The sequence below is a fragment of the Diabrotica virgifera genome, chromosome 8 (genome assembly GCF_917563875.1).
Source record: "Diabrotica virgifera virgifera chromosome 8, PGI_DIABVI_V3a".
In the NCBI taxonomy this organism is placed as follows: domain Eukaryota; kingdom Metazoa; phylum Arthropoda; class Insecta; order Coleoptera; family Chrysomelidae; genus Diabrotica; species Diabrotica virgifera.
In genome coordinates, this window is record NC_065450.1 from 176,570,749 (window position 1) to 176,592,641 (window position 21,893).

Here is a 21,893-nt window from a genome sequence, read left to right on the forward strand (position 1 = left end):
CACCTGGCAGTTGGAAAATTCCAACAAAATAAACCTGTCTTTTTTAGAATATTTATTTTTAATATTTAAAAATACCCTGTCAAAATAACAATTGCACCTCCCTGTCCGGAAGGAATATACATAGCTATGCATGTATAGTTGTATATTTTATACTCGTTAATAGTATGTACAGATTCAGATGAAATCTTCTGAAGTTCAGATGCATCCCCTGAAAATAATCCTGGGGCGCCCATGCAAGTATCTTGCAGAGTTAAAATCGCCCTTAAATCGCCTGGCCTGTTTATTTTCTTTATATTTAATATTTAAATTTACTTTAAAGTCACGTCAATGATATTTTTTGTAATAACAATTTTACCCTTTTGTTTAACTTTGGGGGGATTTTTGGGGAAAATAACCGCTACCCTCCAGCCAGACCGGCATTTTTGTATTAGGTTATCATGGAAGAGTCACCTGAAAAATTTTCAGGTTGCCTAAAATACCTACTCAAAAATGTCTCACAGCTCTTGGACCATATGCATATGAAAGTAGTTGACGGTTATCAATAAAAAGAAACACATCTGATTTTTTTTTTAATTTTAAACTTGTCATCGTAAACAGTCTGTAAAGGAAATTATTATTGTTTAGAATAGAAGGTATTTAATATGTTTCCAAAAAGATGTGATATCTTTGAAATGGAGCTGAAGTCAACAAATGATCCAAAATTAATCATCATCAGTGACGTGACAGCTCTTTATGAGCCAAAGCCTTCTTCAGAACAATCCTGTATCAACTCTTCTCCATGCTCTAATTCCAATAGATTTTAAATCATTCTCTAAGTTGTCTTGGTACTTAAGTCTCGGTCTTCCTCCTGCTCGTTGTCCTATGGTCCCTCTTCAGTCCAGGATTAAAAAAAGCAACTTAGTCTAGGTCGTGAACTTAATCAGAGAAAAGCAGATAGTGCCAGAGATGGTATACAATTTGACGCAGAGATAAGTAAACAGCCACAGCATGATCTTACTCACAGATCACCTACCTCTCTATAGATGCTTCATGACAACGCTGTCGTTAAATATGAAAAACACAGCTATCCCAGAGGCCTGCACCGGAACTAATCCAAGCGGGAATTTCAAAAATTAATGTTGGTGGGAAAATGTACATGTAGATTAAAAAACATTGTATAGTTGAAAAAAAATTTGCATTTAAAATGTGCAAATTATTTTTAATTTCAAGTATACAAAATACCATTTAGGAAAACATAAGACATGAGAATGTATTTTTGTTTATTTAGTTATTTAATACCGGTAAAACCACTTTGTATTTAATTTTTTACAAGTCTTATCTTTACAAATTAAATTATTAATACAGCAGACTCTCTAACGAGGACTGAAATGTCGGAATAATTACGTCGTTATAAGCGGATCTCGTTATATCAGACAACAATAATATTGAAATATTTTGATGCCTCTTACATAGTTTATTAGGTGTCCATGGTCGACCTGAACAATGAGACACTTCACCATCGTAAATTGTAAATTTCCTACAATATTCAATATCATTTGTAGTTGTATTAGTTGTAGTATCATTTGTAACTTCAAAGGGCTGTAGCTTGTTGCACATATTATGTACTAAGGTAAGTTAGGTTCAATCGAACTATTTTTGGTCTAAGAATATGTGATTTTCTCCGACGCCCCTGAGGGGCATAAGGAGTTCCAAGAAAGAAGAATATGTGATTTAATTTATGACCTACATTTTTGTTACACCCTGTAGAAGAAACGCCGGAATAGCATTATCAGTCCATCAAACTTTTAAGTGTGTAGAAATTTAATGTACCCACTTCAATTATTCTTAATAAAAGTTTGTGATTTATTGATTTTATCTGTTATCCATTCGTTAAAGGAGTATAATCAAGAATTATTATTTACTTACTATCAGTATGCCAAAACGGCCTAAACCACCTATTGCTTCCTATATGAAAAAGCAAGGTGGCCTAACCCACATTTTTTTGGAAAAATTGTCCATATTATACCCAATTAACTCCTGAAAAAATATATCAGAATTCTATATTGTTCTGCAAAAAAATTACAATATAACCTCTAACATTAACAGTGTAATTCCAGTGTGAAAATGTCTAAAATTTAAAAACCGCTTTTCTCATTTGTAGTTGATTTGTTGTATTTTGGGCTTAGACCACTTTGCATCTCATAGCGTCAATTATGCCTTGTAATTATCTTAGTTGTACTGTTAAGATTATGTGAAACATATTTAGTATTAATTGTTTTTATTTATGTAACTTGTTGATCTCTTGAGGAACTTGTGTTGTTTCGTACTGCTTACAAAGGTGATAGAGAGTCTACATAATACATTTTAGAGTGATCAGTATTTTTGTTGGTGCATAAATTTCGTTACACGGCTGTTTATTGATTCTTTAATAATTTCATATCCATCTCCCACCGCAACTGACGAGATGGTAGTAGGTGCCTAGCGGCATCTGCTAAATAAAAGACTAAGTTTTTCAACCTAATAAAAATATTTGTAAATTAAATATTTTTATGTCGAAGATTTTTACCTGGGCCAGAGAAATTCAGCCTATGCAGTCTCTGATGAACCTCTAACAAGAGGTGAAATCGTCGATAAGAGTGCTGGCTGCACTCTCTGATCTGAGTAAAAATTAAGACAGTTTTGGTTTCGCACCGCAACTGAATGAATAAAAATGGTATACATTTTTATTTTTATATTAGTATTACTCCTATAGAGTAACTAGGTCCATTTTCCGTTGGAACTTTACCACGCTGCAGACGGGGGTTGTGAATTGCATAGTGTAGAATTCCTTCCCTTTAGTCTTCACTGCAGCATCCATTTGGCTTGCATATTGTAGAAGCCTTGGAGGTTGTCACCAGGAAATGGGCCAATAAAGTTTTTCAATTAAAAATCTTTTAAAAATATTTAATTTACAAATATTTTTATTAGGTTGAAAAACTTAGTCTTTTATTTAGCAGATGCCGCTAGGCACCTACTACCATCTCGTCAGTTGCGGTGGGAGATGGATATGTCGAAGATTTTTACCTGGGCCAGAGAAATGCAGCCTATGCAGTCTCTGATGAACCTCTAACAAGAGGTGAAATCGTCGATAAGAGTGCTGGCTGCACTCTCTGATCTGAGTAAAAATTAAGACAGTTTTGGTTTCGCACCGCAACTGAATGAATAAAAGTGGTATACATTTTTATTTTTACAAAGATAAATCTTTTTACATGGGCTGCATCGAAAAATTAGAAAAAGGTTGGTATTATTGTATCGCCGCTAAAGAAGTTTATTTTGATTAATAAAGAATAATTTTTGTAAAAAAATGTTGTTTTACTAGTTAGGCCGAGACTTATTGACCGTCGTGTTATTTTAGTCTTTAATTTGTTAACCAATTTATATTCATTAATTTTAACAAAAGCTGCTATTCACCCTAATACATAATATCAGCCGCACCATTTTTGCAAAATTCGCTCTAAAATGTACTATTCGTCAGGCTCTTACATATTTTTTTAATTAGTTGTAAGTGATATTCAACTTAAAAATGTACGCATTAACGTTAGTAAAGGCGTGTAACGCTTTCGTTTATTTAGATATTTAATTTTTTTTATAATTTCAAGAATTTTAATAATGAAGACTCATTGATTGTGTTGCGCTTGTTAGAAAATTTGTCAATTTTGATACACATGTACCGTTATTAAGTATTAAGACCTCTGTTAGAAATCCAAAATAAAGCGTTTTTTGCAATTTTTTATTAAGGAAAAGTGAGAATATGATAATATTCAAAGACGGATTAGGGCTTTTTATCGCTTCTTACTTGTTTTGGGCACTTCTAATGTGTCATACTAGGGTGGTCCGATGTATGTAGCCTTCAACAAGAAAACAATTTTTTTGGAACAGTGACGATTTATTTCTGAACGTAGTCTCCTTTTAGATCGATACACTTCACCCAACGATTCTCCACCTTTTTTAACCCGTCTGAAAAATACCTTTTTTCGAGGTCTGCAAAGTAGGCTTCCGTGACACTGATGAACTCATTCGAATTTCGGTCGAAATAATAAAAAGAAAGATTATGATACACCAGAATAACTATGATTTTCGTAGAAAAAAGCACTATACCTATTCAACGTACTTTACAGAATTGAAATTGGACTATTTGAGCGGTCTCAGGAATGTTATAAAGAAACAATTTTTTGGCTTATAAACAAATATAACTCCTCAGAAAATATTAGATTAAATTAAATTAAGTTAACGCTGTTGAAAAGGGCACGGCTTTTGTGCCCTTTTCGAAGAAAAAAAATTGAATTGCGAGGAGTGGTTCCAGGTATAACCAGTCAAATTTGACCAGCATTTGTGACAGAGTTATAAACAATAGGATTTCAATCTTTGAACCATTACCTTTTTATTCCGGTTCTCTTTGTACAGCTGGTTTCTAAAAAAACTGATAAGACTCTTAGTAAGATTTGATTATTTTGAGCAGTGTATTTGATTGGTCTGACATTATATTATATTTATTATGACAGATTATATTATATTTATTATGACAGACTGTCAAAGTCAGTTAAAATAAATAAACTATTCAGAACTGATTACATAATATGTTAATTCATAAATTGTAATAATTATTAAGGTCTAAAATTTTATATTTTTTTGAATTTCTGCATTTTATAAAGAGTATATAAATGATAGTTTTTACATAAAATAGGGTTGTTGTTATCATTTTTATTATTATTAAGGAATAAAACAAACGACTTACCTCAACAATATGTATATTAAAGCAAGAATTGTAACCAAGTTAAAAGATAACTGGGCACTACCAGAGGCAGCAAAACGTTTTAACATAAGCAGAACCACAGTTTTTCTATTAATAAAAAATGGAGGGAACAAGAAACTCGAAAGAAAGCTAGAGCCTGGAAGACCAAAACTATACTAAATTTAGGTATGTAAAAATAAAATTAATATTTTGTAATATCTCTATCAGCAGTGATAACAGCTTGTAGTCTTCGGTCCATCTGCGTGAAAGGAACTATGAGATTGTCTTATTCAGAGAGCTCTTCCCAAATCGAAAAAAAATATCTATGTGTAAAATTAAATTACAGTGAATTTTTATGTGAGTGTTTTTGGTTTAACGTTAAAATCTTCTGAGTTACAGAGCAATAATTGAAAAAATATTTCGGAGCGCTAATTTGTTTATAAACCAAATAGCACACTTTCTGCGGACTTTGCATAGCTATATTACTAATATATGAAATCTTAAGATTTGATTCCAGCATGTCCAGCAATAAAATAGCTGGTACATAATTTTCCTTGTTTTATACTAATTTTCCCAGTTTATTACCTTACATCTTTCATTGAGTTGATAATTCACGTTGTGGATATTCTCAGTTATTATATTTCTAATTTAATACTATTCCATCTAATTCCTCCAAAACCAGCAAATTTCCATAAAACCCAGCCATATTAATACCTTTTGCTTTAGTTTTCCTTGCAAGAAACAAACAAAACACATCTCCTAAACTATACCTAACCTCGTTTTCGGGCTGTCGGCCATTCATTCATGTCCGTGTCACAATAATCGACTCGAAATTATAATTTCAACCACTTTTGAGGAGTCGAAATTAATTGCGACCTATCTAAATTTAGTGACGTCCTTTAGTTAGTTCAGCTGAAATCCACAAGGATCGCAAAGTCGCATTTCAACGTCGCCATATTGATTGCGACCTTTTTTATGCCCGACAGCTTTTTTGTGCCCAAAATTTCATGCAGGATATAACCACCGAGATCTTTTGAGATGCCTACTGAGAGATCGTGGATTTCTTTCACGTTATCCTCAGTGGTAACCGTTTTCGAGGCGCCTGGGAATGACTTATCAAAAAAACGATTTGCCACCACGTTGAAACTTGTTAAACTAATTTTTGACGGTTTCCATCAAAGGAGAATAGTCACCGTTTACAGTATTCAAACGCTTTTTGATTTCGCTGCGGGATTTCCCTTCTAAAAACAAGAGTCGAATCACCGACAGATATTGCTCCTTTTTCATTTTTCTAAAATCCCCAGACACGCCTGCTTACACATGCGCTCAAAACAAAACTACGAGGTCGATTTGGCTGATATTTTAACATAGGCCGTCTCCAACAATAGGGTAGGACCATCGGGCAGAGAGGCTAAGTATTTATTGTACCACCCACGTATAATACATTCATGTGACACATGACAAGTGCCCGAAACAAATGAGAAGCGATGAAAAGCCCTATTGTTTATTCAGACCAACAGTCACGGTACGATCAGATCATAGTCAAATCGCCGTCATGTCGAGGGGTAACCCATTCACACACACAGTCCGGGCAGATCATCGTCAGTCTACGTCAGCATTCAGGTCGATCAAGATTATTGAGTCTTTAGAGAGTGTTAACTATTGCAACGAATGAACTCCATTATTGCATTCTTCTGAGATAATTTAAATGAACCATATAACGACAATATGTGAATGGTGATTATATCTGGTATAGGATTAAAATCTACAATGGTAGGGGAGCCCAAGCGGGTATTTTTGCAGTTACTCGAGCGCGTCAGATTATTACATGGGGAGAAACCTTGTACCCTGAAAATGTACCTCTACCATATATTGGCTCTTAATGCAGGGGAGTTCGTTAAGGGTGGCCAAAAGAAAAATGTATTCTTAGAAAAACTCGAAATCGTCGGATTAAGATAAGGTAAATTAAGTACATGCAAAACAGTGTATATTTCAAAAATCTGACGATTTGAGCGGGGAGTAAGGAAATGGGTGAGTCACAAAGTTTCACAAGAAATAGCGGATATTTCGCAAAATGAATTACAGATCGAAAAACTAAAAAATACTTACTCAATATTTTTCAAAAATCTATCGAATGGATACCAAACACGACTTCTCACGGAGAGGGGTGGGGGTAAATTTAATATTTTAAATACGAATCCGCGATATTTCGCGAAATGAACATCAGATCGAAAAACTGAAAAATACACTTTGTAACAAACCATCCCCCCCCCCCTTCTACGTCGTCTATGTAAGGAACGCGTCGGTAAGGAACCAGCGGGACATATGACTTTCCGGGAACCGCTACTTGTGTGGGCCTGATGCCCTAATATGTGTCCTTGGAGTGTTGTGTTTTTATCTTTAATATTTAACAGATGTACCCAAGAAAGACACAAAGACCCTATTTTCAGTTTTTGGTTTAGTTAGCATTCAGAGTTTGTACCGTAAAGACGAAAATACACCATTTATTGTTCGATTATCGTGATTTTCACTGTATTTCACCCTAAAACCTGAGATAATTACCTAATTAACCTTTACAACTTATTCAGTATTTTTGAAAAATCTTTCGAATGGCACCAAACACGACCCCCCACGGAGGTGGGGTGGGGGGTTACTTTAAAATCTTAAATGGGAGCCCCCATTTTTTATTGCAGATTTGGATTCCTTTCTTAAAAATAAGTATTTTTATTCGAGACATTTTTTCGAATTATGGATAGATGGCACTATACTCTAAAAAAACGATTGTTGGAAATGGAAAATTGAATTAAAAATGGACAAGTCCCCACTAAACTGGAAAATTTTACTTAACTTTTTTTGGTTTTAGGACCTACTCTTCACAACCCAATAGGTCCCCAAAGCGCTCGAGTGACTGCACATTTAGCATACTTTGCTCCCCTACCACAATTTTCATATTGTCTGTTTTGTATTCTAAGAAACATTCAAAAATATATTTTTGATGTATAGTCCTGAATATAATTCCTTGTATAATAGAACATAATTTCTTTTGGCATGTGAATAAACAGTAGCTTCCTATCATGTTTTTAATTTCCGCTGAGAATCAGAATACAATGAATACGATAAATGGTAGTATAATTTTTATTCACGAACGCACTCAATTAATTTTTCGTCCTACATTGTTAACAAAAGCGACGAAACAAGTGACGAAAATATGGTATGTAGGTCAACTGAAAACAGGTTACTGATTGACTGTGTCATATTCACACCACCTCTGCCGTCCTCAATTAAAACGCGGTACCTGCAAAAAAAAATTGAAAATCGAGTTTTTGCTATATGTGGTTTCTTTGTGACAGTATTTATGCTTCTGTAATGTCTGAAAGCCCTATCATTTTATTTACTACCAAAATAAACAAATTGGAATATGCCGTATGTGCTAAATTTTAATAGCTGCTTAATTAGAATGCGGTATCTACAGAGTACTCAACTAAAAAGCGGTATGTGCTAGCGAGTACCATGTACTTGCCGCGTTTTAATTGAGCACAGCGCATTTACCGCGTTTTTATCGAGACTCGTGTTGCGACCTCGTATTTTGAACATTCATGACATGTAGGTACTTTGCGTGTATAATAAACAATTATAAGCTATTTATTTTTCTTTTTTTGGTAACTATTCTTCCTTCTAAAAAATCCTATTTGTAAATAAAATGCAGGTACGCCACTATTTCTGATCCAGTAATATGTCCGCTGCTCAATTAAAACGCGGTATATGACTTTTTATTTACAGCTTTGATAAAAACATGATTTTTTTTAAGAATATATTTTTAAATAATGTTCAACTATCATTAGAACATGTTTTGCGTTAAAAAGTTGTCAAAAAAACATGAGTCCTGAGAAAAAACTTTGAGAGCCGATTTCTCGGTTTTAAGTGCACATACCGCAGTCTTGATCGCTGGCGATCTTGATCACAGAGCGATCGGACGGGCAGTGACTGTACCGTATCTGGTTGTGACTTGACTGTTGTTCTGAATCAACCTTTAATCATACTGTTAATGTATTCAAAAAAATATTTATTCAATAATAGACTGTCTAATAATTAAAATGCAGACGTTGTTGCAACGCGTTGTAGCCATTCTCGCGAGGTAACTTTTAATGTCACTATTAGAAGTCTGTAAGGTATGTGGTGTGCCGGTAGTCTTCTCAGCTCTCATACTATTTTAATTTTCTGGTATCATCATCACAATTTTCTTTGTCCTTTGAGTTTTGTTCCTTTCAGGAATTCGGTTAGGAACCTTCTAGTCTTTTATTTGTTAAAAGGTACTAACGACACTTCAGTCTGCCATATTATATTGTAAAATATTCCTACGTGCTTCTCAGCTGTCTCAACCAATTTTCTCTCATTTGGTATTGATAGTTGTAACACCTAATCAAACCTTCGTCTTTAACTGCTACGTCTAGGTAGCAATGGATGCTTTTGATTTTCATAGCAACTGCTCTAGAGTTGTTTTGCGTTGCTAAGATATCCGTCTTCTTCCCACACTCTTTCTGGTATCTCTTCTGCTGGATCATTAAAAGTTCAAGATAAGAGAGACGTTGGCCGAAGACGAATATCCTTCAATTATATAGGTAACATTCACCACGGGACTATTCAGAGCAGCAACAAATAAAATTATCATTGCCAGAATTATTTTCATCATTCGATAGTGGCTAGGCACTAGAAGAAGAAGAAGAACATGAGATTCATTCAATTAACTTAATATTTCCATTGACAAGAGAAACGAACACCGTGGTGGAGTAAGAAGGTAAAAATCGAAATGAAATAAAACAAGAAATTGTGTAAAGAATACATACAAGAAAAAACGCAACAAAAATATGAAAGATACAAAATATATGACTAAGGTTAAAGAAATAGCCAAAAATGAGAAAAAGAAAAGCTAGGACAAGTTCGAAGAAAAATGGAAGAAAACTGTAAACAAATGTAAAATTAAAAATGAATAACCATTTTCAATTTCGTTGCAACACGAAACTACAGCCGCATCATATTCTAGTTCAATCAGAGAGTGCAGCAAGCACCTCTACCGGTTTCGAAACTTATTAGTCTCTTATCAGGAGGCACATATGCTGCTCTCTCTGACCCAACCAGGACAAACCTCGGCGTGCAGTTACGGATTGCAACGAACGAAATGGCAGTTTTGCCCTAGCGGCAACTGCTAGCAAAAGACTAAGTTTTCAATCTAATAGCGCATAAAATAATATTAAAAATATTACTCTACAACCCACCAGATTGAAAACAGTAGGAACCTTCTCTGGTTACACCTCCGAGGCTTCTAAAATTTGCAAGCCATAACGGATGCTGATACTAAAGAAGATGAGAGAATTTTACAATTGATAATTCACGTCCCTAACTATAATAAATTGTAAAATTCCCTCATCTTTAGTCTCAGCATCCGTTATGGCTTGCAAATTTTAGAAGCCTCGGAGGTGTAACCAGAGAAGGTTCCCATTGTTTTCAATCTGGTAGGATGTAGAGTAATATTTTTAATATTATTTTATGTGCCATTAGATTGAAAACTTAGTCTTTTTCTAGCAGTTGCCGCTAGGGCATCCCTGCCATTTCGTTCGTTGCAATCCGCAACTGCACGCCGAGTTTTGTCCTGGTTGGGTCAGAGAGAGCAGCATAATGTGCCTCCTGATGAGAGACTAATAAGTTTCGAAACCGGTAGAGGTGCTTGCTGCACTCTCTGATTGAACTAGAATATGATGCGGCTGTAGTTTCGTGTTGCAACGAAATTGAAAATGGTTATTCATTTTTTATTTACATGTTTACTCTGAATGGAGTACGAAGGGAACCATTCTCGTTGGAACTTTACCGCGCTGAGCAGATGGGACGTGAATTATTAATTGTAAAATTCCCTCATCTTCTTTAGTCTCAGCATCCGTTATGGCTTGCAATTTTTAGAAGCCTCGGAGGTGTAACCAGAGAAGGTTCCCATTGTTTTCAATCTAGTGGGATGTAGAGTAAAATTGTTTTAAATTGTTTGTTAGTCAAAAATGAGAAAAAGAAAAGCTGGGGCGAATTCGGAGAAAAAATGGAAGAAACTAAAAATATAAAATTGTTTTATGTATCACTGAATCACCTACAAATTTTTTTACGAAGCTACAAGAAAAAAACCGCCATTGAAACTTTCGCTGATGACACAGCAATATTTGCAACTGAAGAAGATCCAACAGCTGCAGTATTAAACATTCAAGAACACTTAAACCAAATCGGATAATGGTTAAAGAAATGGAAGATAAAAGCTAATGAAACTAAGTCAACACATATAACTTTCATGCTGAGGAAAGACCATTGCCCAAATATTAGCCTTAATCAAGTCAATATACCCCAACAGAATATCGTCCAAATACCTGAGGCTTCATCTTGATTCTAAATTAAACTGGAAACAACACATTTTAAAGAAAATGCAACAAATTGAGTTGAAAGTGAAAGAAATTAATTGGCTTATAGGTCGAAAATCTCGACTATCAATTAAGAACAAACTGCTCATTTATAAAACAGTCATTAGACCTATATGGACGTACCTAATCGAACTATGGAGTTGTGCCAGCAAATCAAATACAAAAATAATCCAAAGGACCCAATCAAAAATTCTACGCACCATCGCAAATGCCCCGTGGTATATTTCCAACCAAACACTTAATAGAGACCTAAACATCCCGTTAGTCAGTACAGTTATTCAAGAAAGAGCCAACAGACAGCATGCGAAATTGGAAGACCACTCCAACCAATTAATATTACCACTAGTGCAGCCACTAAACAACAGAAGATTGCGAAGGGTATGGCCCCATATATCTTCGCTGAAACTGATATCAAACCACTGGGTGATGTATAGTACCTCATAACGCCATATTAGTGCATATTATAGTTTATATAAGTTATTGTGCTTGTTATCAGATTAACTTATAAAATGTTTAATTCTGATTGTTAATAAATGCTTATAAAAAAAAGCAAAGACAAATAATGACCAAAAACGGAACAATATTAACATTATTAACCGACTACAAGAATATAAAGGAGGAAACATTTCAAACAACTGTTGAGGGGAGAGGAAGGAAAAGGACAGGGAAATGACAACCTAATTAGCAGATCAGAAGAAAACAATTAGGAAACAGAATCTATACAGGAAGAAGAATAGAGGAAGCAATAGGAAAGCTCCTGGGAACGATGAAGTTACTCCAGAAATGTTGAAATATATAGGAGAAAAAGCAAAAAAAAATTATTATACATCCTAAACCTAATAGGGAAGAAAAAAATATTGCCCAGAGAATGGTCAAATACAATAATTTTACCAGTGCATAAGAAGAGAAATACAAGAAACTGTCAGAACTATAGAGTCATATCCCTATCATGCCCTCATGTTAACCTGTCATTTCCCCATATTATTTGTAGCAGCAAAACTATACGAAATAATAATAGAAAAAAAATCAGAATAGAAATAGAACATAAACTAGAGGGCGTACAAAGCGGATTTTAAAAAAGTACGCAACACGCAAGACCATGCAACAGGTAATAGATAAAACCTTAGAGAAAAATAAAGAAATATGCCTGAGTTTTATAGACATGGAAAAAGCATTCGATTAAATTGAACGAAAAACTATATGGGAAAGCCTGAATAAAAAACAAGTAGCCGAAGACCTAGAAGCAACTAAAAGTATATATACGAAAACAACAAATACAATAAGAACACAAAATATGCAATCGCAGCTATATGAAACAACGCAAGGAGGTAGTCTAAACCAGTACTTTTTATAAATGGAATAGGTGAGATAGTGGAAGAATGTAAGAAAACTTAAAAAAATACTGTATAGGATGGAATAGAATGGCAATGAGATATGCGTATTTTCAGATGACATAGTATTATTCGCCAAAACAGCAGGAAAACTGAAGCACAATTTAGAAAACTGAAACACAGAAATACAACCCAGAAATAAAGGGTCAATCCATGCCAAGTGGTACAATATAAATTAAGTTGGTTGTTTGACTATTTTTAATATTTTTTATTTTTCTACTTTTTAAACTTCAGTCTATAGAGAGTACAAAATTGCATTCATTTTATTTTTAAAAAATTTATTTTGCCGATGACGGCCATTTTTGATAAAGCGTATCGATCATTTTCACGGAAAACATGGCTTCGCTCTTTAGCCAATATTTTCATTGAGGTTCGTGCTAGAATAAATCAAAAACCAAACCTTTTAGAAAAGTATGCTCTAAAAAACGGCATATAGCATTATTTAACTTCAAACTACCCTTAAGGCCTTAAATGAACATCAAAGTTTGAAGAGGTAAACTGATAAAATTCCATTTTCAGCATTTTTTTAACAGCATAAGGCAAGCCGATAAAGGTTTGTAATTTTTTTTGGAGAAGACATACGTACAAACTTTAAATAAAAAAAGTTTGAGACTTGCATACATTTTAAAAAAAATCTCAAAAATGTATTTTTTGAAAAATCTCAAAGTTTGACCTTTTATATCTCTAATGGGCACGCATGAAAAAATTTGAAATTTGTCTGAATGTTAGCCCCTAGCAAATGGAATAAGAAGTAAAAATTTTTAGTTGTAGACTTACGTCATAATATAGGAGTTACAGGCCTGAGAAAATGGTCAAAATTCAAAATGGTCAAAATTTTAGCGTTTGTGGGTAGGGTAATTAAAATTGAAATGAAATGTCTAATAAAATAAAAATTAATCTATTTTCACTAGATTTCACAATGAATACAAATTTATACAGGGTGGGCCAAAGAAAAGAGTTCACTTTGATATTTGGCAGTTATTGGATTTTAAGGGAATGCCGAAACAGGTCGATTGTTATTTTTAAATAGCAATATTTTTATATATATATTTAATACTAGTGTCTGCGCGTGATGACGTAATCGATGATTTTTTAAATGGGAATAGGGGTCGTATGTTATCTCATTTAAAAGAGTGTTCAATTCTCTGTTCAGTAATATAAACAATATGTGTATCAAAAAAAATATTATTTGGCAAATAAACATTGCTTTTCGCTTAAATTAAATGTTCAAACTGTAAAGAGCTAGGTGGGAGGCTGTTTGTGATTTAATTTAAGCGAATAGAAATGTTTATTTGTGAAATAAACATTTTTTTTTTATTTTCTGACAGCACTACAATGTATTTTGAGTTAAATAAATTACATACATTCTTCTTTTTGCGCCAACTGATTTAATTTAAAAATATATATTTTTTTTGGCCACCCTGTATAAATAATGATAATAATGTTTATATTACTGAATAGAGAATTGAACACGCTTTCAAATAAGATACCACACGACCCCTATTCCCATTTTAAAAAATCATCGATTACGTCATCACGCTCTGATGGATGACGTCACGTAGTATGAAATATATGCCAAAAAATTGCAATATAAAAATAAAAATGGACTTATTTAGGCATTTCCTTAAAATCGAATAGGTAACTATTGCCAAATATCGAGGTGGACTCTTTTCTTTGGCCCACCCTGTATAAATTTGAATTCATTGTAAAATCTTATGAAATTACATTAATTTTTATTTCATTAGACAGTTTATTTGAATTTTATACGCAAATTTATGATTTTATACGCTATATGACGTAAGTCTACAACTCCAAATTTTTCCTCCTTATTCTACTTGCTAAGGGCTAACATTCAGCTAAATTTCAAATTTTTTCATGCGTGCCCATCAGAGATATAAGGGGTCAAACTTTGAAATTTTTCAAAAAATTACATTTTTGAGATTTTTTTAGAAAAAATTGACTCAAGTCTCAAAGCTCAAACTTTTTTTATTTAAAGTATGTATGTACGTATGTCTTTTCCAGAAAAAAAAATACAAACCATTATCGGCTTGCCTTATGCTGTTAAAAAAATGCTGAAAATGGAATTTTATCTGTTTACCTTTTCAAACTTTGATGTTCATTTAAGGCCTTAAAGGTAGTTTGAAATTAAATAATGCTCTAGGCCGTTTTTTAGAGCATACTTTTCTAAAAAGTTTGGTTTTTGATTTATTGAACTAGCACAAACCTCAGTGAAAATATTGGCTAAAGAGCGAAGCCATGTTTTCCGTGAAAATGATCGATACGCTTTAACAAAAAAGGCCGTCATCGGTAAAATAATTTTTTTAAAAATAAAATGAATACAATTTTGTACTCTCGACTCAAGTTTAAAAGGTAGAAAAATAAAAAATATTAAAAATAGCCAAGTAACCACCTTTGGACCACTTAGCTTGGATTGACCCTAAAGAGAAGACACAGATGATGAAAATAACAAGGAAAAAAGCACAGAAGACCTATTCGAAGTGGTGATAGATCAACAAATATAATAAAGCAAACAAACATATGCAAATACATGGTAACAGTAATAAATAACAGAAGATCCATCGAGAGCGATCTCAACACCAGACTAGAGAGTAAAGGAACACTTCCAGCCACTGAATGGAGGATTCTTCAATAACAAGGAAACATCAAGAAAAATTAAGATGACAATGCACGAAAAAATATACAGAGAGAGTCTGTAATTTGGATTAAATTCAATATCTCAAATACTACTCGTTTTTTTTTTGAAAAATGCTCAGACCCGTCGATTAGTATTTCAAATTGTCCTTTTTGACATACAATAATAATGTATACAGGGTGTCCCAATTTAGAGATATGACGTCATCGTTGATTTTCTTAAATGCAACACTGTCATTTTGATAGCTATTTTTATAGGGTGTGTAAAGTTATACATATCTGCAAAATTTCAAATTTTTATTCCCTTTTACCATTTACAAGATAATAGAAAATAACAAAGTTATGAAAAACAAGTAATCAAATAATAATTGAATTTAATTATTTCAATTAAGCAAATACTCATAATGTTGCCCATTGACTATTTGACAATAAGGGAGCGTTCAAGTATTACGTAACGCAGTTTGGGGGGAGGGGGGTCTTGTAAAACGTTACGGTGCGTTACATGGGGGAGGGGGGTTCGAACAGCGCGTTACGTAACATTGTTTTTTAACTTTTGTAAATAAAAAAGACTACGGAATCAAAATCTCCCAACTTTGCAACTTTCGTTTATATTTTACAGAGAATCCCTAGATTGTATTATATTGCCCCTTATGATCCGCTCATGTTCCGGCCCTTCTACAACTACAATAGGACAATCTTTATCTATTCAATTGAAAAATCTTCAAATTTGTCACCAGATCAAGAACAGTAACATATGTTTGCCATAATTGACATTTTTGAAGAACAAAAGCTGTAAAGATACAGTTACACATGGGTTCAGACCAAAGAAATTTTAAGAGAGAGTCATAAATCGTTTGTCTATTCTTTTTATGAAGTCCATATTTATTATGCAGTCTAGTTTTCTTTCTATATGTAATACAGAGAAACATATGTATTGCTCTTGTCAGTGTTGTTAAAGTGAATTAATTAATACTTTAATAATTAATTAAATGTCGTTTTTATCATTACCTCAAAAAGTCTAAAAAGTTTTTATTATTACCGCAAATGCGGTTAAATGATTTAAAAATGTCTTTAAATAAAAAGCATTAAATACAAAACCCACTATATTGATACTTAGTTTAGAAAATTGATATATATATTTAAAAAATAATACCCTTATTTTTTTAAGGTGTGATTCCTGAATTATTAATTTCAAAGTTTTATGTGAAATATCTTGACGAAAATTATACATAATTTCAAAATTTCACTTGCATTATTCATAATAGACCCTACATAATACACATTTTTGAGATAAGGTTGTTAAGCAGCTTCTAAAAACAAAAATATACAGGGTGTTTAATTAAAATTAAAGATAATGGACTATGCTAGACTTGAGTGAATCACCCTGTATATTCAAATTTATGTTTAAATAGTCCATAGTTGACTTTAAAAGTTGACGTATCCTAGCGTTTTTATAATTTTCTAAAATAATGACACATGACACAAGCAATTTTATTCCATATGTGGTTTCCATACATTATAATTTTAAATGATCACCCTGTATTATTCATAAAGACCATGAAATTAGACTGTTAAGCAGCTTTTAAAAATATAAAACTATACAGGGTGTTCCATTAAAAATAAAGCTTATGGACTACGGTAGGCTTGCGTGAATCACTCTGTACATTTAAATTTATGTTTAAAAAGCACACATTTTGATATACCTATGAAAATCTACGGGTCTCAGCGTTTTTAAAATTGTTTCAAACAAGGACAGAAATAATTTTATTCCATAAGTGCCTTCTTATAAATATATACAGGGTGTTTCAGAAAAAGGTAACACGATCTCTAGGATAGGTGAAAAATTGAAAAATAATTGGGGTTTGCTTACTAATTCATTTTTGTAACCGCGTGCTTTTTCACGATACAGGGCGTTGAAGAACAAAAAGTTTTACACATTTTTTTCACTATTTTTCCGAAACTACTGGCAACATCGTATATAATTCGTTATACAAAAATTTTTACTAAGCAAAATAAAATGTTGAAATAATAAATATGTTATTTTATTTTAAGCTTTTATTAAAAAAGATAAAATACATGAGAAGAACAATAAAGGATGAAGCCAAAAATGTATGTAAGGATGGGGCCAAGTAGAGAAAAAATAAATGTAAATTTAGTAATAAAATATTATTATTGTAAGTTTTGGACATATTTCATGTCATGGAACATGAAATTACGATTAGCAGTGATAAGCAGACACATGAACTGAATAGAAGAATCGTTCTTGGGTGGCAGTATTTGGAAAACTGAGAGAAACTTTTAAAATTGAGTTGTCCACATGTCTAAAGAGAAAGGTATTTGATTTGTGCGTCCTCCCAGTCTTGACGTACGGATCAGAAACACTTACCTTAACTAAAGCCACGGCTACCAAACTAAGAGTAACGCAGAGAAGAATGGAGCGGTCAATGTTAGGAATAACTCTGCAAGACAAAATCAAAAACGGAGAAATCAGGAGAAGAACAAAGGTGACTGACGTAATCGAAAGGATAGCCAGGTTGAAGTGGAGATGGGCAGGACACATAGCCAGAATGACAGATGGGCGATGGACAAAAAGGTTATTGGAATGGAGGTTAAGAGAAGACAAGCGAAGCGTTGGTCGACCGCCTATTCGCGGTGTGCAAGTACTTGGAAAGGGAAACGAGAAACGACCCTGCGCGAGTCGCGGAGAAATATTGCAACTATCTTAAATAATTCATATTGTCAATTGAAATTGTCAAATTGACGTATATTTCATACCTTCTGTCAATGAAGCAGAAAAATTATATATTGCTCCACAATATTGATATGATATGCAATTATTATATAAAGGTAAATTTAATTAATTGTATTTTGCTTGCAGTACTGCATTTTAATAACTAATTTTATTTACTACATACAATTGTTGATGTTTTCATACCATAACCTGAATCTTATTTTTTCTTCTTATTATTTTTTTTGGACTATGGCCTTGACAATTATCCAGTAACCAGGACTAATATAATTGGCCAATATAATTAAAAGTGCGAATAATAGTACAGAGCGTAGAAATAGGGGTCGCTTTGCCGAACTTGCACGGTCCCAATAAGATGGATTGACGACGTAAGAAAGCTAAATAAAAACTGGATGACAGTGGCGCAGGATAGACGTGGTTGGAAACGAGGGGAGGAGGCCTATGTTCAGCAGTGGACATGTGAGGCTGGATGATGATTGTAAGTTTTTATTATTACCTCAAATGAGATTAAAATAATAACAAAGTTCTTTTACCGAGTTTCCGGTACTTTTCGCAACCTAGTTTTCCATTTAGCTTCAAATGGTTACTTGGGTGTTACGTAACGTTTAGGTATGGGGAGGGGGGTAAAGAAAAACGTTACGGTGCGTTACATGGGGGAGGGGGGGTCAAAAATCTTCAAAAATTGCGTTACGTAATACTTGAACGCTCCCTAATTGAGGCAACATTATGAGCGTTTGCTTAATTGAAATAATTAAATTCAATTATTATTTGACAACTTGTTTTTCATAACTTTGTTATTTTTTATTATCTTGTAAATGGTAGGCAATAAAAATTTGAAATTTTGCAGTTATGTATAACTTTACACACCCTATCAAAATAGCTATCAAAATGACAGTGTTGCCATTTAAGAAAATCAACGATGACGTCATATCTCTAAATTGGGACACCCTGTATGCATTATTATTGTATGTCAAAAATGACAATTTGAAATACTAATCGACGGGTCTGAGCATTTTTCAAAAAAACAATTAGTATTTGAATTATTGAATTTATTCCAAATTACAGACATAACTTTGTTATTGTTTATTATCTTGTAAAAGGTAGAGAATAAAAATTTGATATTTTACAGTTATGTATAACTTTACGCACCCTATCAAAATAGCTATCAAAATGACAGTGTTGCCATTTAAGAACATCAACGATGACGTCATATCTCTAAATTGGGACACCCTGTATGCATTATTATTGTATGTCAAAAAGGACAATTTGAAATACTAATCGACGGTGTGAGCATTTTTCAAAAAAACGAGTAGTATTTGAGATATTGAATATATTCCAAATTACAGACTCTCTCTGTATAAGCCAACGTTGAATAAGAAATAAGGGTACATCTGAGTAAGAAGCAACACAAATGGCAAAGAATAGAAAAGAATGGAGAAAATTCATCAAACTCTAAGCGCTTCACCCTCGACACCTAACGGTAGAACGATTATGTATGTATGTAATATTTTCATTTATTCATCAGCATGTTGTTTCTCCTTTTTAATTGCACAAAGTTCACTACTATACAGGGTGTAACGAAAATACAGGTCATAAATTTAATCACATATTTTGGGACCAAAAATAGTTTGATTGAACCCAACTTACCTTAGTACAAATGTGCATATAAAAAAAGTTACAACCCTTTGAAGTTACAAAATGAAAATCGATTTTTTCCAATATATCGAAAACTATTAAAGATTTTTTTATTGAAAATGGACATATGGCATTCTTATGACAGTAGCATCTTAAAAAAAAATTATAGTGAAATTTGGACACCCTATAAAAATTTGATGGGGGTTTAGTTCCTTTAAACCCCCCCAAACTTTTGTGTACGTTCTAATTAAATTATTATTGTAGTACCATTACTTAAACACAATATTTTTAAAACTTTTTTGGCTCTTAGTACTTTTTTGAAAAGTCAGTTTTTATCGAGATATTTTGAATATTTGTCAAATCCACCACATATTTGTATATGGTTAAGTACGATTATGGAGACTTGGTACTAATATGAAAATTTATGTATGATTTACATTTTTAGGTATATTTTGAACTGTATTAAAAAAGAAGCCATATCTCGATAAAATATGCCTTCTCGAAAAAATACAAAGAGGCAAAAAAGTTTTAAAAACATTTTGTTTAACAAATGGTATCGCAGTAATAGTTTAATTGGAGCGTACACAAACATTTGGGGGGTTTAAAGGAACAAAACCCCCATAAATTTTTTATGTAAACATATTAAAAAAGAAGCCGCAACTCGATAAAAACTGCCTTATCAAAAAAATACTAAGAGCCAAAAAAGTTTTAAAAATATTTAATTTAACTAATGGTACCACAATAATAATTTAATTGGAACGTACAGAAAAGTTTGGGGGGGTTTAAGGGAACAAAACCCCCATAAAATTTTTATGGGGAGCACAAATTTCCTTATAATTTTTCTTTAAGATGCTCCTGCCATAGGAATGCTACATATCCATTTTCAATAAAAAATCTCTAATACTTTTTGATATATTCGAAAAAATCGATTTTCATTTTGTAACTTCAAAGGGCTATAACTTTTTTTATGTTCATATTTGTACTAAGGTAAGTTAGGTTCATTCGAACTACTTTTGGTCTCAGAATATGTGATTTGATTTATGACCTGTATTTTTGTTACACCCTGTATATGTCATAGCTGTCATACCGAATTGTCCTTCCAGTTTCGTTGTAATTTAGCTGTTAAACAGCACATTTGGTTCTTTCATTACATTCAATCCGCTCTTATTATACCGTACCCGTATCCATCCATTTCACCATATTTTCCATACAAAAAATGGAATTTATAAAATTTATATAATTTGAAACTTATTTTTCTGTAGACGAGTATATTGTCCCTGTAGGTGTACATTGTACATAGGTTGTCGTATTTCATGAAATGTATATTTGTCAAATTACTAATTCCTAATGATTAATTTTTCGTTTTTGTTATAGATTCAACTAGCATCTCATCCAGTAGTAACCAATCTAGGGTAACAACAACTCCTGGTCCGTCTTCTGTTTCGAGTTCAGGCTACCCCGCGAGTCCTTCCATCATCAACTTGGATAGTCCTTCGCCACCGCGTTCACCCCAACCGACACCTCAACCGGCAACTCAGCAAACTACGTCTTCCTGCATGATGACAGGACAAACCAACGGAAACACCACACCTAACCAGGTCACTGCACCGTTTATGAGTCCAAATTCCATGCCATTCCTAGATCTCGAAAGTGAGACACCTGTCGCAAACAACATGACATACCCCCAGACTTACTAATGCTTAAGTCAATTTAAGTGAAAGTGACATTCTTTATTTATTTTTATTACAAAGGTATAGACTACGTAATTAAGGGTATGTGTTTAGTTTTAAATGTAATTTTGTAATATTTTCCAAGATCTTTGCACACTGTAGATTTTTTTCTCTATATTTTTTTATTGGCATCTCAACATTTAGTTCGTGTACATCAGTATATCTGTGAAAAAATCATGATTTCACGTAAAATTCTTATACATAATATACAGGGTGATTGATTAGTAGGGTAAAGCTCAATAGCGCCGCTATAGTAATAGATAGCAATAAAAGTTAATAACAAAAATTTTAGCCACCTTTGAGCTTCACATTACAAAATTAGTTAGAATGTTACAGGGTAGGATGTTCGATAACACAGTGGCAGACCTAACTTACGTTTTTTTAAATGGAACACCCTATATTTTATTTTATATTCGAAATCCTGTTAACTTCTCCATCACAAAAATATAAAGGTTTGTAATGTTATACAGGGTATTTACAAAGTTATAACCAATTTTGTATGAAAATCGTAACAAGTTCAACTCCCTGTATAAA

General features: G+C 33.0%; 1 protein-coding gene across 3 annotated transcripts in view; it reads left to right on the forward strand.

Annotated features, from left to right (window-relative positions):
• LOC126890521 (E3 SUMO-protein ligase PIAS2) overlaps positions 1–21,620 on the forward strand; it is a 101,258-nt gene extending 79,638 nt beyond the window's left edge. For all 3 annotated transcript variants that reach the window (XM_050659521.1, XM_050659520.1, XM_050659522.1), the window contains one exon: positions 21,004–21,620. In XM_050659521.1, coding sequence (XP_050515478.1) covers positions 21,004–21,326 — 323 coding nt within the window. In that variant the 3' untranslated portion in view covers positions 21,327–21,620. The remainder of the gene's footprint in view (positions 1–21,003) is intronic.
• Positions 21,621–21,893: the final 273 nt, after the last annotated feature.